This window comes from Anolis sagrei, chromosome 9, assembly GCF_037176765.1.
Source record: "Anolis sagrei isolate rAnoSag1 chromosome 9, rAnoSag1.mat, whole genome shotgun sequence".
Classification (NCBI taxonomy): Eukaryota; Metazoa; Chordata; class Lepidosauria; order Squamata; family Dactyloidae; genus Anolis; species Anolis sagrei.
In genome coordinates, this window is record NC_090029.1 from 13,798,377 (window position 1) to 13,812,078 (window position 13,702).

General features: G+C 45.6%; 1 protein-coding gene across 2 annotated transcripts in view; it reads left to right on the top strand.

Annotated features, from left to right (window-relative positions):
- ADAMTS17 (ADAM metallopeptidase with thrombospondin type 1 motif 17) overlaps positions 1 to 12,521 on the top strand; it is a 262,297-nt gene extending 249,776 nt beyond the window's left edge. For both annotated transcript variants that reach the window (XM_067471299.1, XM_067471300.1), the window contains 2 exons: positions 10,051 to 10,228; positions 10,663 to 12,521. In XM_067471299.1, the coding sequence (XP_067327400.1) occupies positions 10,051 to 10,228; positions 10,663 to 10,814 (330 nt within the window). In that variant the 3' untranslated portion in view covers positions 10,815 to 12,521. The remainder of the gene's footprint in view (positions 1 to 10,050; positions 10,229 to 10,662) is intronic.
- The last annotated feature ends 1,181 nt before the right edge of the window (positions 12,522 to 13,702 follow it).

The window sequence follows — 13,702 nt, forward strand, 5'->3', positions numbered from 1 at the left end:
TGGACTCTCGCTTGCTGGGGTGTTCCAGCAAGTGTCTCTGTAGATCTTAGAAAACTATTTCTTGATTTAAGTCGTTGACGTGCTGGCTGATACCCAAACGAGGGATGAGCTGGAGATGTCACTGCCTTGGTCCGTTCACTATTGGCTGCTACTTCCTGGCGGATGTCAGGTGGTGCAATACCAGCTAAGCAGTGTAATTTCTCCAGTGGTGTAGGGTGCAGACACCCCGTGATAATGCGGCATGTCTCATTCAGAGCCACATCCACTGTTTTAGCATCGTGAAATGTGTTCCACACTGGGCATGCATACTCAGCAGCAGAGTAACATAGCTCAAGGGCGGATGTCTTCACTGTATCTGGTTGTGATCCCCAGGTTGTGATCCCCAGGTTGTGCCAGTCAGCTTTCGTATGATATTGTTTCTAACACCCACTTTTTGCTTGAGATTGAGGCAGTGCTTCTTGTAGGTAAGAGCACGGTCCAGAGTGACTCCCAGGTATTTGGGTGTGCTGCAATGCTCCAGTGGGATTCCTCCCCAGGTGATCCTCATAGCTCGGGATGCTTGTCTGTTCTTGAGATGAAAAGCACATGTCTGTGTTTTAGATGGATTAGGGATCAGCTGGTTTTCTGTGTAATAGGCAGTAAGAGCAGTCGTCTCGGACTCTTCGTGACCTCATGGACCAGCCCACGCCAGAGCTCCCTGTCAGCCGTCACCACCCCCAGCTCCTTCAAGGTCATTCCAGTCGCTTCAAGGATGCCATCCATCCATCTTGCCCTTGGTCGGCCCCTCTTCCTTTTACCTTCCACTTTCCCCAGCATCATTGTCTTCTCTAGGCTTTGCTGTCTCCTCATGATGTGGCCAAAGTACTTCAACTTTGTCTCTCGTCTCCTTCCCTCCAATGAGCAGTCGGGCTTTATTTCCTGGAGGATGGACTGGTTGGATCTTCTCGCAGTCCAAGGCACTCTCAGCACTTTCCTCCAGCACCACAGTTCTATCTTCCTTCGCTCAGCCTTCCCTAAGGTCCAATTCTCACATCCGTAGGTTACTACGGGGAATACCATGGCTTTGACTAAGTGGATCTTTGTTGCCAGTGTGATGTCTCTGCTCTTGACTATTTTATCGAGACTGGACATTGCTCTCCTCCCAAGAAGGAAGCGTCTCCTGATTTCCTGGCCACAGTCTGCATCTGCAGTCATCTTTGCACCTAGAAATACAAAGTCTGTCACGGCCTCCACATTTTCTCCCTTTATTTCCCAGTTGTCAATCATTGTTGTTGCCATAATCTTGGTTTTTTTGACGTTTAGCTGCAACCCGGCTTTTGCGCTTTCTTCTTTCACCTTGGTTAGAAGGCTCCTCAGCTCCTCCTCGCTTTCGGCCATCAGAGTGGTGTCATCTGCATATCTGAGGTTGTTAATGTTTCTTCCAGCAATTTTCACCCCAGCTTTGCATTCCTCAAACCCTGCACATCGCATGATGTGTTCTGCATACAAGTTAAAAAGGTTGGGTGAGAGTATGCAGCCTTGCCGGACGCCTTTCCCAATCTTGAACCAGTCTGTTGTTCCGTGGTCAGTTCTGACTGTTGCTAAACTTTCATAGAAGTCATTAATGAGGAACAGAATTGGACCCAGAACCGAACCCTCTTTATGGCACCCAAATAGTCACTTCTTTTCAGGATGCAGCTTTCCCTTTTGGAAAGACCGACCTTATGACCCGAACGTCAGCGAATCTAGAGGTTTCCTTAATACACTTTGTTTTCCTCCAGCCACCTGGATTCTTAGATATTTACCTGAAGATGAAATCATTTTTATTAAATCCAAAAATGCATTTGAAAAACTGGTCCCATCTTGTTCCTAGCCTTTTCTTGCCATAAAATACAGCTTGGAGGCTGTTGAGAAAGTTTTGTAGCTTCTGCAAGAATTTTTGTGATATTTGTGAGATCAGCCCAAAGACATTCTCCCCACTCCAAATGTAATTTATTTCTGTTGCTAATGTTGAGCCAGACCCCCAAATGGAGAAGGCGTTTTCATCTCTTAATGGGAATCAAACAAATCATCTCTTTGACAGAAGAGCTCTGCATAAAAGATGGGTTCGAACAAGACGGGATATGTTCTTGTTTTGACTTTCTTTATCTCCTCCTCTTTTCCCCACCTTGGTTTTTCTCTTTTTTAGCTGTGAAAGTCTATCAGCTGGTTAATTAGATTTAGTCTGTTGGTGGCCAAGTTTTCATTCCAGTAGTTGTGATTTAAAGTGCAAACAGTGGCTGTTGAACCTGAGGTCCTTCATAAAGTGGTCCTCAACACCTCCAACTCCATCATTTTGACCCAAAAAGCTGACATCAACTTATACACAACGTCAGCTTATATATAATATATCAGGTGTGGGCCAACTTGGGCCCTCCAGGTGTTTTGGACTCCAACTCCCACAATTCCTAAAAGCCTCAGGCCCTTCCCTTTCCCCCCTTGTTTCCTTCAGTACATGGACAACATCCTTCAGTTCATGGACGACATACTCATAGCACTGGCGTGGGCCAACTTGGGCCCTCCATGTGTTTTGGACTCCAACTCCCACAATTCCTAACAGCCTCAGGCCCTTTCCTTTTCCCCCTTGTTTCCTTCAGTACGTGGACAACATCCTTCAGTTCGTGGACAACATACTCATAGCACTGGCATGGGCCAGCTTGGACCCTCCAGGTATTTTGGACTCCAACTCCGACAATTCCTAACAGCCTCAGGCCCTTCCCTTTCCCCCCTCGTTTCCTTCTGTACATGGACAACATCCTTCAGTTCGTGGACGACATGCTATAGCACTGGCATGGGCCAACTTGGGCCGTCCACATCCAGGTATTTTGGACTCCAACTCACACAATTCCTAATAGCCTCAGGCCCTTTCCTTTCTCCCCATTTCCTTCACTACGTGGACAACATCCTTCATTTCGTGGATGACATACTCATAGCACTGGCATGGGCCAACTTGGTGTTTTGGACTCCAACTCCCACAATTCCTAACAGCCTCAGGCCCTTTCATTTCCCCCCTCGTTTCTTTCAGTAGATGGACAACATCCTTCAGTTCGTTGACGCCATGCTCATAGCACTGGCATGGGTGTTTTGGACTCCAACTCCCACCATTCTTAACAGCCTCAGGCACCTTTCTTTTCCCTTTCCTTTTTTGCTTAAGTGGCTGAGGGGGAAAAGAAAGGGGCCCGAGGCTGTTAGGAATTGTGGGTGTTGAAATCCAAATCACCTGGAGGGAGGGCCCAAGTTGGCCCAGGCCTGGTATATATGGTACTTGCCATTGCCACATGCTCTGAGTCTTGAAAGCGAAAGAATGGAGTGGACATTGTACAAGGAGGTCATTGATACTTCCTTGTGCAGTCTCTCCCTACATATAACTTTGGATCAAACTTGTCAATGGGATCCTGAACAATGTTTTATTGGTTAAAGCTTTAATGAAAATCTATTTTTGGTAGTCCTATTTTTTTATTTATTTTTGCATAAATAGATCTCTATTTCTAGGTTCTTGCGGGTTTTTTCGGGCTATAGAGCCATGTTCTAGAGTCATTTCTCCTGACGTTTCGCCTGCATCTATGGCAAGCATCCTCAGAGGTAGTGAGGTCTGTTGGAATTAGGACAATGGGTTTATATATCTGTGGAATGGCTGGGGTGGGGCAAGGAGCTCTTACCTGCTGGAGCTAGGCGTGAATGTTTCAACTGATCACCTTCATTAGCATTAGAAGGCCTGCCTGAGCCTGGGAAAATCTCTTGCTGGGAGGTGTTAAGATGTGCCTGGTTGTTTCCTCTCTGTTGTTGTGCTGTTGTGATTTTAGAGTTTTTTAATACTGGTAGCCAGATTTTGTTCATTTTCATGGTCTCTTCCTTTCTGTTGAAATTGTCCACATGCTTGTGGATTTCAATGGCTTCTCTGTGTAGTCTGACATGGTGGTTGTTGGTGTGGTCCAGCATTTCTGTGTTCTCAAATAATATGCTGTGTCCAGGCTGGTTCATCAGGTGCTCTGCTATGGCTGATCTCTATTTCCCTACATTTTGTAATCACTTAATCAATACAAGGCAAGGAGAGCCCTTTTGGCTGAAGGAGCATCCAGTGGTGAGGGCATCATCCTAAGTGAAAGATGAGTCCAAAACTATTCATCTGATTTAGTTGGAAGCTCTTACAGCAAGTAATTATAAGACAAAACCCATATGGCAGCAAAGGCATGAAAGTTTCATGGCACTTTATGTGTTTTTGGTGAGAGAATTATGGCACAGAAAAAAGAGGAATTTGCTCAGAACATGGACGGGGTAGGTGAGAACCAGAAAAAAGGGCTAACTTTCTACATACAGATGGCTTTTGAATGTGCACTTCTCAGCCTGTGGGTTCAAAGTAGAAAGGGGATGCAAATTTACGGCATGATCAGCCATATACATGGAACATAAACAGATTTAGCCTGCAGAAGAAAAGGTTGAGAGAAGACATGATTGCCATGTAGAAATATGTGAAAGGAGGTCATAATAAAGAGAAAACAGGCTTGCTTTCTCTGCCTTTTGAAACTGGGACTCAATGGAGCCATGGGTTCAAATGACAGGAAAAGCGATTCCATTGAACATTAGGAAGAACTTCTTGACCGTAAGAAGAGCTGTTCAACTTTCTTCCTTGGAGACTTTGAAACAGAGTCTAGGGTGCTTTGATTGTGCTTTCCCTGCATGGCAGATTGGGGGGCCCATATGGTCTCTTCCAATTCTGTGATTCTATATTTATTGAGGAAGAAATGTTGTGCTGGTACGGCTGTACTGAAGCTCCAACTTTATTTGCTTTGTTTCAAATGTTTGCTTGCAGGCCAAGGTTTCAGGGTTTCTGCAGAAAGGTGGCTTCCTTTGGTTGCAGTCATAGGGCAAGTCATAGAATCATAGAATCAAAGAGTTGGAAGAGACCTCATGGGCCATCCAGTCCAACCCCCTGCCAAGAAGCAGGAATATTGCATTCAAATCACCCCTGACAGATGGCCATCCAGCCTCTGTTTAAAAGCTTCCAAAGAAGGAGCCTCCACCACACTCTGGGGCAGAGAGTTCCACTGCTGAACGGCTCTCACAGTCAGGAAGTTCTTCCTAATGTTCAGATGGAATCTCCTCTCTTGTAGTTTGAAGCCATTGTTCCGTGTCCTAGTCTCCAGGGAAGCAGAAAACAAGCTTGCTCCCTCCTCCCTGTGGCTTCCTCTCACATATTTATACATGGCTATCATATCCCCTCTCAGCCTTCTCTTCTTCAGGCTAAACATGCCCAGCTCCTTAAGCCGCTCCTCATAGGGCTTGTTCTCCAGACCTTTTATCATTTTAGTCGCTCTCCTCTGGACACATTCCAGCTTGTCAATATCTCTCTTGAATTGTGGTGCCCAGAACTGGACACAATATTCCAGATGTGGTCTAACCAATGATCATGTCCATCATCATTAAGTTTTGGTCCATCATCAAGTTTTGGTTCCGCCCCTTGCTCAGGGCAATTGGGAAGGGAAGGGATCCATTTTTAGTTAGTCTCAGTAAGGCAAGCTAATGTAGAGGACGTGTACAAGCTTCTCCTGTACAAAAGCTTCAACCCTTAAGACTTTCCAGGGGAGAACAGTCTTAAGAGCATCCAGAGATCTCCAAAGATTTCCAGGGAAGCAGTCCTAAAGCTATGAGGAATTTCAGAGGGTAAACAGTTTTGGAAGACCAAAGAACTCCAGCTGGAGAATCTACTGCTCTTACTGGTAGGTCCACTCGGCGCTCGAGACGCAGTTCAACCCGGTAGCGGAGCCCACATCAGTAAGACTTAGATTACAGTCAGCCTGGGAGAAGTTAAAAAGGGTTTTTCCTACAGAGAAAGTTTAATTAATCAAAGACAGGTGCCAGTCCATTGAGGACTAGACTGAGAAAGCCTTGAAGTGTTGTTTGAACCATTGAAGATTTGTTGTTTGTTCCATAATAAAGACTTTGTTGCATGATCAAAGACTCTAAAGACCATAACTTCTGGAAAATCCCTGAGAACTTCTCTTTGGGGCCCCCTGGCTTCCCGCTGGGCAAGGTTGCACGTCCTATTTTAAAGGAAATTCTTTACAGGCCCAGCGCACGACAAAACAAATGTTGTTGATTTCAGTGGAAGTCGATTCCAATGATTTCCGATGGAATACGCAATATGTGCTTCCATATCTCGTTTCCCTCCCAGTTCTCAAAGCACCATACAGGCCACTGTCTTCCATTAGCAAGCTTGTCTATATCTTGTTATTTATTTCTAGCAAAGTTGGTTTTTCTGCCTCTTTAAAATAAGCCAGATGTCTCTTTCACTGCCAAATTCGGGCAGTTTGGGAAAGAGAGATGCGAACGTCTGTCTGTCTGTCTTCCCAGCCTTGGAAAGATGCATTGCATCGCTAAGGCGATGGTCTTGGTTTCCCAGGAGAAGCAATCAAACTAAGCTCAAGGCGAGGAAATAAAGAGGTGGGGGGAGGCACTTGGTGGTTCTTTGTGTGTTAAGGAGCAGAACTGGCAGGAGCAGTGGAAAAAGATGGATGCTCTGCCCGCTTGGTGGGTAAACAGATGCAAAGATAGCGCCCAGAAATAGCGCCACCTTATCCGGCACGATTGCAAGACGTCCACAGATTGCAGACAGGGACTTTACAGCAGGATTCTTGCATGTGCGTGAATGTTTGTCAAGCCCTTCTGAAGCTGGAAATTATTTCAAGAAGGTCTGTGCATTGTTGAGCATGAGGCATGTATTGAAAGGACCACCCAGAAGGATAGGTGTGGGTTTTGCCCCAAGTCGGAGCCATGCGTATGTTGAGGAATGTTAGACCTCCAACCTGCAGATCAGAAAGCAGAGTGTTCGATCGATGGAGAGCACAGAAAGGATAACAGCGGGGTGGGTGCAAACAGAGGCGGCCTTAGGTAATTTTCAACGGTAAGCAAACAGTATCCCCCCCCCCAACCAATCACTGATATATATTTTCTGTTCATTGTGGGAGTTCTGTGTGCCATATTTGGTTCAATTCCATCATTGGTGGAGTTCAGAATGCTCTTTGATTGTAGGTGAACTATATATCCCAGTAACTACAACTTGCATATGTTAAAGTCTATTTTCCCCCAAGAGCACCTCAAGAGCGCCCCTGGGCAAAATCAACTATACTGCAAATGCTTACTTTGCGTAATGGGTCGAGCCGCCCCTGGGTGCAAATACAAGGCAGGAGCTGGAATTGAAAGCTGCTCAAAATAATAGGTGTGTGGAGGAAGGGGTAAATAGTAGGCTTTGGCGGTTTCGTTAATTTCGTAATTCGTTATTAATTCGTATTTAAATTAGCTTACGATCCAATATTGAGCCATGCAGGACTACTGTGAGGAGTAATTAAAAATTGAAACAATTTTTCCAATTTATTTCGTATTGTTTTGTAATTGTTTCATAATTGGTTCAAAATTGTTTCGAAATTGTTTCGTAATTGTTTTGTAATTATTACCGTATGTCTGGTGCAAGTTTTATAGTTGTTGTTTGTTTTATCAGTGATAAAAAATAAATTATCACACCAACAGTCAACAACAGAGGGAGAGGGAAGCTTCAGAAGTTCCCCCTGTCCCATTTGGAGGGTTTTTTAGCATATTGCGCAATCGCGTCCACCATTAACAAATCGATTCGTAATTTTACGAAATTTCGTATATTTCGAACTTTTTTAAAGGAAAATTTCGGAATTCTTTTAAAAAACGAAACGCAAGGGCCCCCTAAAAACGAAACGAGTTTAGAACCAAATTTTTCCATTGTTACCCAAGCCTAGTAAATAGAGCAAATCCTCCATTTATTGCTGGGTTTGTCGACAGCTGCACTTCACACCTGGAGCATGGAGGAGCAGGTAGAGCAAAGCCAGTGCATTCACATCCTTACGAAAAGGTTTGCATGTCTATTTTGGTGGTATAAAGTCACTCTGCCAGGGTTTTTTAATGGGGACATAGGTCCTATCAGAAATTATTATTATTATTATTATTATTATTATTATTATTATTATTATTATTATTTTACTGACACAAAAACACAATATGTCATAGCAAATGAGATCTATATGCTGGATTATTATTATTGTTTTACTGACACAAAACCACAGTATGTCACAGCAAATGAGATCTATATGCTGGATTTTGTATCATAAAATCACAAGTCGAACACTTCCCAAGCATCTAGGACTGTGTGATGTATTTTCTAATGATGTGCACAGATCCAAGGAAGGTGGCCTTTTGCAGTTGACAGATCGTGATTTTGTCAATGTTTATTGTTTCCAAATGCCGGCTGAGATCTTTTGGCACGGCACCCAGTGTGTCGATGACCACCGGGACCACCTGTACTGGTTTATCCCAGAGCCTTTGCAATTCAAATTTGAGGTCCTGATAACGGCTGAATTTTTCCTGTTGTTTTTCCTCAATGCAACTGTCACCTGGTATGGTGACATCAATAATCCAAACTTTTTTCTTTTCCACAATCATGATGTCTGGTGTATTGTGTTCCAAAACTTTGTTCATCTGGATTCGAAAGTCCCACAGTATTTTTGCATGTTCATTTTCCACTACCCTTGCAGATTTATGATCCCACCAATTCAGGTGGTACTTGTGACATAAGTTCCAATGAATCATTTAGGCCACAGAGTTATGCTTTTGTTTGTTGTCCGTCTGTGCGATTTTCTTGCAGCAGCTGAGGAGATGATCCATGGTTTCATCAGCTTCCTTGCACAGTCTGCATTTTGGGTCATCAGCTGATTTTTTTAATCCTGGCCTTGATGGCATTGCTTCTGATGGCTTGCTCCTGGGTTGCAAGAATCAGGCTTTCTGCCTCCTTCTTCAGGGTTCCATTTGTGAGCCATCACCGGGTCTTCTCCTTGTCAACTTTTCCTTCAATTTTGTCAAGGAACTGCCCATGCAATGCTTTGTTGTGCCAGCTATCAGCTCTGGTTTGTAGTGCAGTTTTCTTGTCTGGTTCTTTGTCTGCTTATAATTATAATATCTTGCTTTATCTCTCTCAAGGAGGACTCAAAGAGACTCAACGTAAAAGCATTAGCACACAATCTAAAATATATAAATATAAATCATTAAAACAGAATTAAATATAAACAGTATTAAAAATACACAGCTAAAAGCCATTCAAATGTATTCAGTGCATATTCAAAGTTAAAAGCACAGACATCTATGATTTTGGGTTCAAAACCTTCGCTCAGTTAGGTTCGGCTCTATATGATATATTCGGTGGGTTGATTCGTCAGTTTCACGTTCGAAACAAAGCGGGCAATGTCAAATCTTGTCTTCCTTCCTCCCTTCCCCCCTTTCTTTTCTGGAACTGTTTGCTGAATTGCCAGTGCATCTACACTATAGAGTTAATGCAGTTTGACACTAGTTTAACTGCCATGGCTCAATCTGATGGAGTTTGGCAGAGAAGTGTGCCAGATTTTGTAGCACAATAACTCCCAGGATCCCCAAGCATTGAGCCAAGGTGGTTAAAGTGGTGTGAAATTGCATTAGTTCCTCAGCAGTGGTTCCCAACCTTTTTTTTTTTAATCGGGCATTTTGACCAGGGACCATTCTCCAATATTAGTACCAAAAGGGCTACGAATCAGTTTTTGGTTGCCATCTGCTCGCCCACAGAAAATTTAATAAGCCTCGGCACTATAAGAGGGTTTTATGAGACCATTTGCTCTTGTTGCACTTGCAATGGTGTAGTAAGAGTGAGGCTGCGGACCATATTTTATTACCTGCAGACCACAGGTGGCCCACGGACCACAGGTTGGGAACCACTGTTCTATAGTGTAGACCAGGCATGCACAAACTTTGGCCTTCCTGGTGTTTTGCACTTCAACTCCCAGTAATCCCAACCAGTTTACTGACTCTTAGGAATTGTGGGAGTTGCACTCCAAAACACCTGGAGAGCAGGCCAAAGTTTGCCCATGCCCGGTGTAGATGCACCTTGAAGATGGGAAGAAAATACGTACACAAGAGAAGTTGTAGCCAGACGGCTCCATCCCTGCATTCATGGCTTTCTCTGTGTTTATTCACCACCTTCTCCAGTGTTCTTCAACCTGTGGCAAAGGCCTTCAGTCCCGGGTGGTCCAGTGCATGCACAAGGTCACGGGCCGCCACGGCAACGAGTGTCCCACCCTTTCCAAGCCTGCAGCATATCGGCAGTGTCACCAGGAAGCCTGCAATGAGAAGATCAACGTCAACACCATCACCTCTCCAAGGCTTGGTAAGTCTGAGCTCTGGAGACTTCTCATTGGTCACCCCTGGGAAGCAAACCCAAAGCAGTAGGAATATTACAAAAATCATTGCACGTGTGAAGTGCTCTTAGGAATTGTGGCTCTTAGGAATATCGGCTCTTAGGAATTGTGGAAGCTGAAGTCCAAAACACCTAGAGGGCCAAAGTTTGCCCGTGCCTGAGTTAAAGCCATCTGGGCCACAAAGATAGGGAAAGGCTTTGGAAGCTAGACAGAGGACTGCTCAAGTCGTGTATACAGCAGCCTCATCTCTTAACAAATCTGAAATGTTCTGTTTGGTGCTGCTTAGCTTTTGCTACAATGATGGCAATTCCATCTGCTTTCCAAGGCAAATAACTAACTTCTGTGTTTTTTCTCCTTCCAAAATTCTGTCTTCCCTCTAAAACCACAACATGCGCATGCAAAGCGGCTCTGACCTATAAATGCGCAGGAGACCAGTGGACGGTTTACTGCCGGGTGATTCGAGAGAAGAACCTCTGCCAGGACATGAGGTGGTATCAGCGCTGCTGCCAGACCTGCAGAGACTTCTACGCCAGCAAGATGCAACAGAAGAGTTAATGCCACCTGCCTTGGCTCCTTAGGTCTTCCGATAGCGTGTCATCGACTTACGGGACCCGTGGCCACAAGATGTGGCAAGAGCCACACAGATTAGACTCGCGCATGGGGGAATCGGGTCTCTCAAAGGCTAAAAGCCATGGGGATGACATCGAACTGTCAAGGTCTGAGCAGCAAGTGCCTCTGGCCATCCGCATTGGGAAGACAGCCATGGCCACTCATGCGTAGGTAGGTGCCAACTATGGAAAACCAGCGCGACCTAAACAGATTACATGTGTCCATGGCCACTGCAAGGAAGGTCTGTTTACCAAATCTTCAGCGAGTCGCTGAACTCGGTGGATTCCAAAGCTTACCTAATAAGACTTGAAATTCCTTTTGCAGACTGGATGAATCAAAGCAGTCCACCAGAGAAAAAGAAGAAGGAGGAGGAGGTGAATTCATCTTGAAGCCAATTGCGTATAACTCGTATGTTGCTTTGACACTACTGCTTCCCCTCCCTTTCCCTGCCCGGTAATATATAGATTATTTCCAGCCACTGGATGGCTTGCTACCATTGTTGAAAAGTGACTAAATTGACTAAAGTTAGCTGTGTCTCGACAGGGTGGTAAATAGCTCAACGTAGGTAGAGACGTTACTTAATGCTTCAGTTTTGGCTTCGAGGTCCAGCTTCCAGCCTGAAAAGGTGGGCGGAGGAGGAGGATGGTTCGAATGGGAAGGAAGCCGTTAATGAAACGCTTAATTTGACAAAGAGGCTTTGCTAGGAAAGCTCCTGACCGCTAAGCAGAAGGGGTGGCTTGAAAATCCCTCTAGACAGCCCAACGTTTCAAACTAGGTATGATTTCAAAGAAGAAAGAAACTCTAACACAGAACAAGCTTGCCTTCTGCTTTGCCCTCCCTTTAAGCATCTTCACAACCGTGGATAGCGAGTGGAGAGGGGAGGCCTGGTCTCTGAGAGGTCCCCTCTATCTTGTGGGGTTCCTCAGGGGGCCATTCTCTCCCCTCTATTGTTTAACATCTATATGCAACCACTTGCTCAGCTGGTTCGAGGTTTTGGGCTTGAGTGTTATCAGTATGCCGATGACACTCAGCTGGTGCTGAAGATGGAAGGCCGACCGGACTCTGTACCCGATTGTTTCCATCAATGCCTTGAGGCCATTACTGGATGGCTGCATGCCAGCAGGTTGAGGGTGAATCCAGCAAAGACGGAGATCCTATGGCTGGGTCAACTGGGCAGTGGGGATATCCAGCTGCCTACCCTGGATGGCGAGGCGCTTCACTTTCACTTAGGCGATCCCTCGTTGGACGAGTAAGATGGTCCAACGATAGGTTTCCTTGTGGATGGGTTTCCTTGTGGATTCGTAGGTGGCTGTGGAGCCCTATTCTTGACCCACATCTTCTCCCATAGTGAAGGCATTGGTTTCTAGGTGGAAGGCAGTCCCGGTCGGGGTTGGCTTGAAGCGCCTTCCTCCTGGAACGTTTCTCTCTTTCACCCTCCACTTGTGCCTCCTCGAATTCAGCACTCCTGGTCACAGCTGACTTCCAGCTGGAGCACTCAAGGGCCAGGGCTTCCCAGTTCTCAGTGTCTATGCCAGAGTTTTTAAGGTTGGCTTTGAGGCCATCTTTAAATCTCTTTTCCTGTCCACCAACATTCCATTTTCTGTTCTTAAGTTCAGAGTAGAGCAACTCCTTTGGGAGACGGTGGTCGGGCATCCGGACAACGTGGCCAGCCCAGCGGAGGTGATGGCAGAGGACCATCGCTTCAATGCTGGTGGTCTTTGCTTCTTCCAGCACGCTGACGTTTGTCTGCTTGTCTTCCCAAGAGATTTGCAGGATTTTCCGGAGGCAGCGCTGATGGAATCGTTCCAGGAGTTGCATGTGACATCTGTAGACAGTCCACGTTTCGCAGGCATATACCAGGGTTGGGAGGACAATAGCTTTATAGACAAGCACATTGGTATCCTGCTATGCCCACCATCATTGGTACAGAGTGTGGGAGTCCTTTTGGACCCTCTGCTGACGATGGAGGCCCAGGTCTCCGCTGTGAGCATAACCGCCTTCTTTCACCTGCAGCAGGCTAGATGGCTGCCCCCCTCTCTGTCCAGGGATGACCTAGCTACGGTGATCCAGGCTACGGTCATCTCAAGACTGGACTACTGTAACACTCTCTACATTGGCCTTCCTCTGTCGGTGATCCAGAAGCTCAAGTTGGTACAAAATGCAGCTGCTCGGCTTCTTGCGGGAATTCCGATGAGATGCCACATAACACCAATCTTACTACAGCTGCATTGGTTACCAATTGAGCACCGGATCACTTTCAAAGTGATGGTAATCGCCTTTAAGGCCTTGCATTGTCTGGGGCCAATATACCTGAGGGACCGCCTCACCCCCTACCAACCCCAGAGATCCCTCCGTTCTGAGGACCAAGATCCCAATGTCAAGACCTTGCGTCTAACAGCAACCAGACGCAGCGCCTTTACAGCAGTGGCACCATCACTCTGGAATACTCTGCTACCTGAAGTCCGTGCCTTGCGGGACTTATCAGCTTTCCGCAGGGCATGTAAGACATATCTGTTTCGACGGGCCTTTGATCTCTGATATTGTTTTTAAATTGTTTTTAAATTGTGTTCGATTTTAGCTTGTTCTTGTAAGCCGCCCCGAGCCCCAGGGGAGTGGCGGCATATAAGTTCGAATAATAAATAAATAAATCATAATAAAGGTGCTTCGAGTGCTGCACCAATGCTGCAATAAATAAATTGGGAAGGGTTTTAATGATCCCTCTCGTCTTCCTAAACAGCAGCACTAAGTCAGGAACCAGGCCAAATGCACATTTTGAATTGTCTACCAATCTAAGGACAGCAGCCCTTTCGGGCAGCAAAGTACACTTGAAAGCC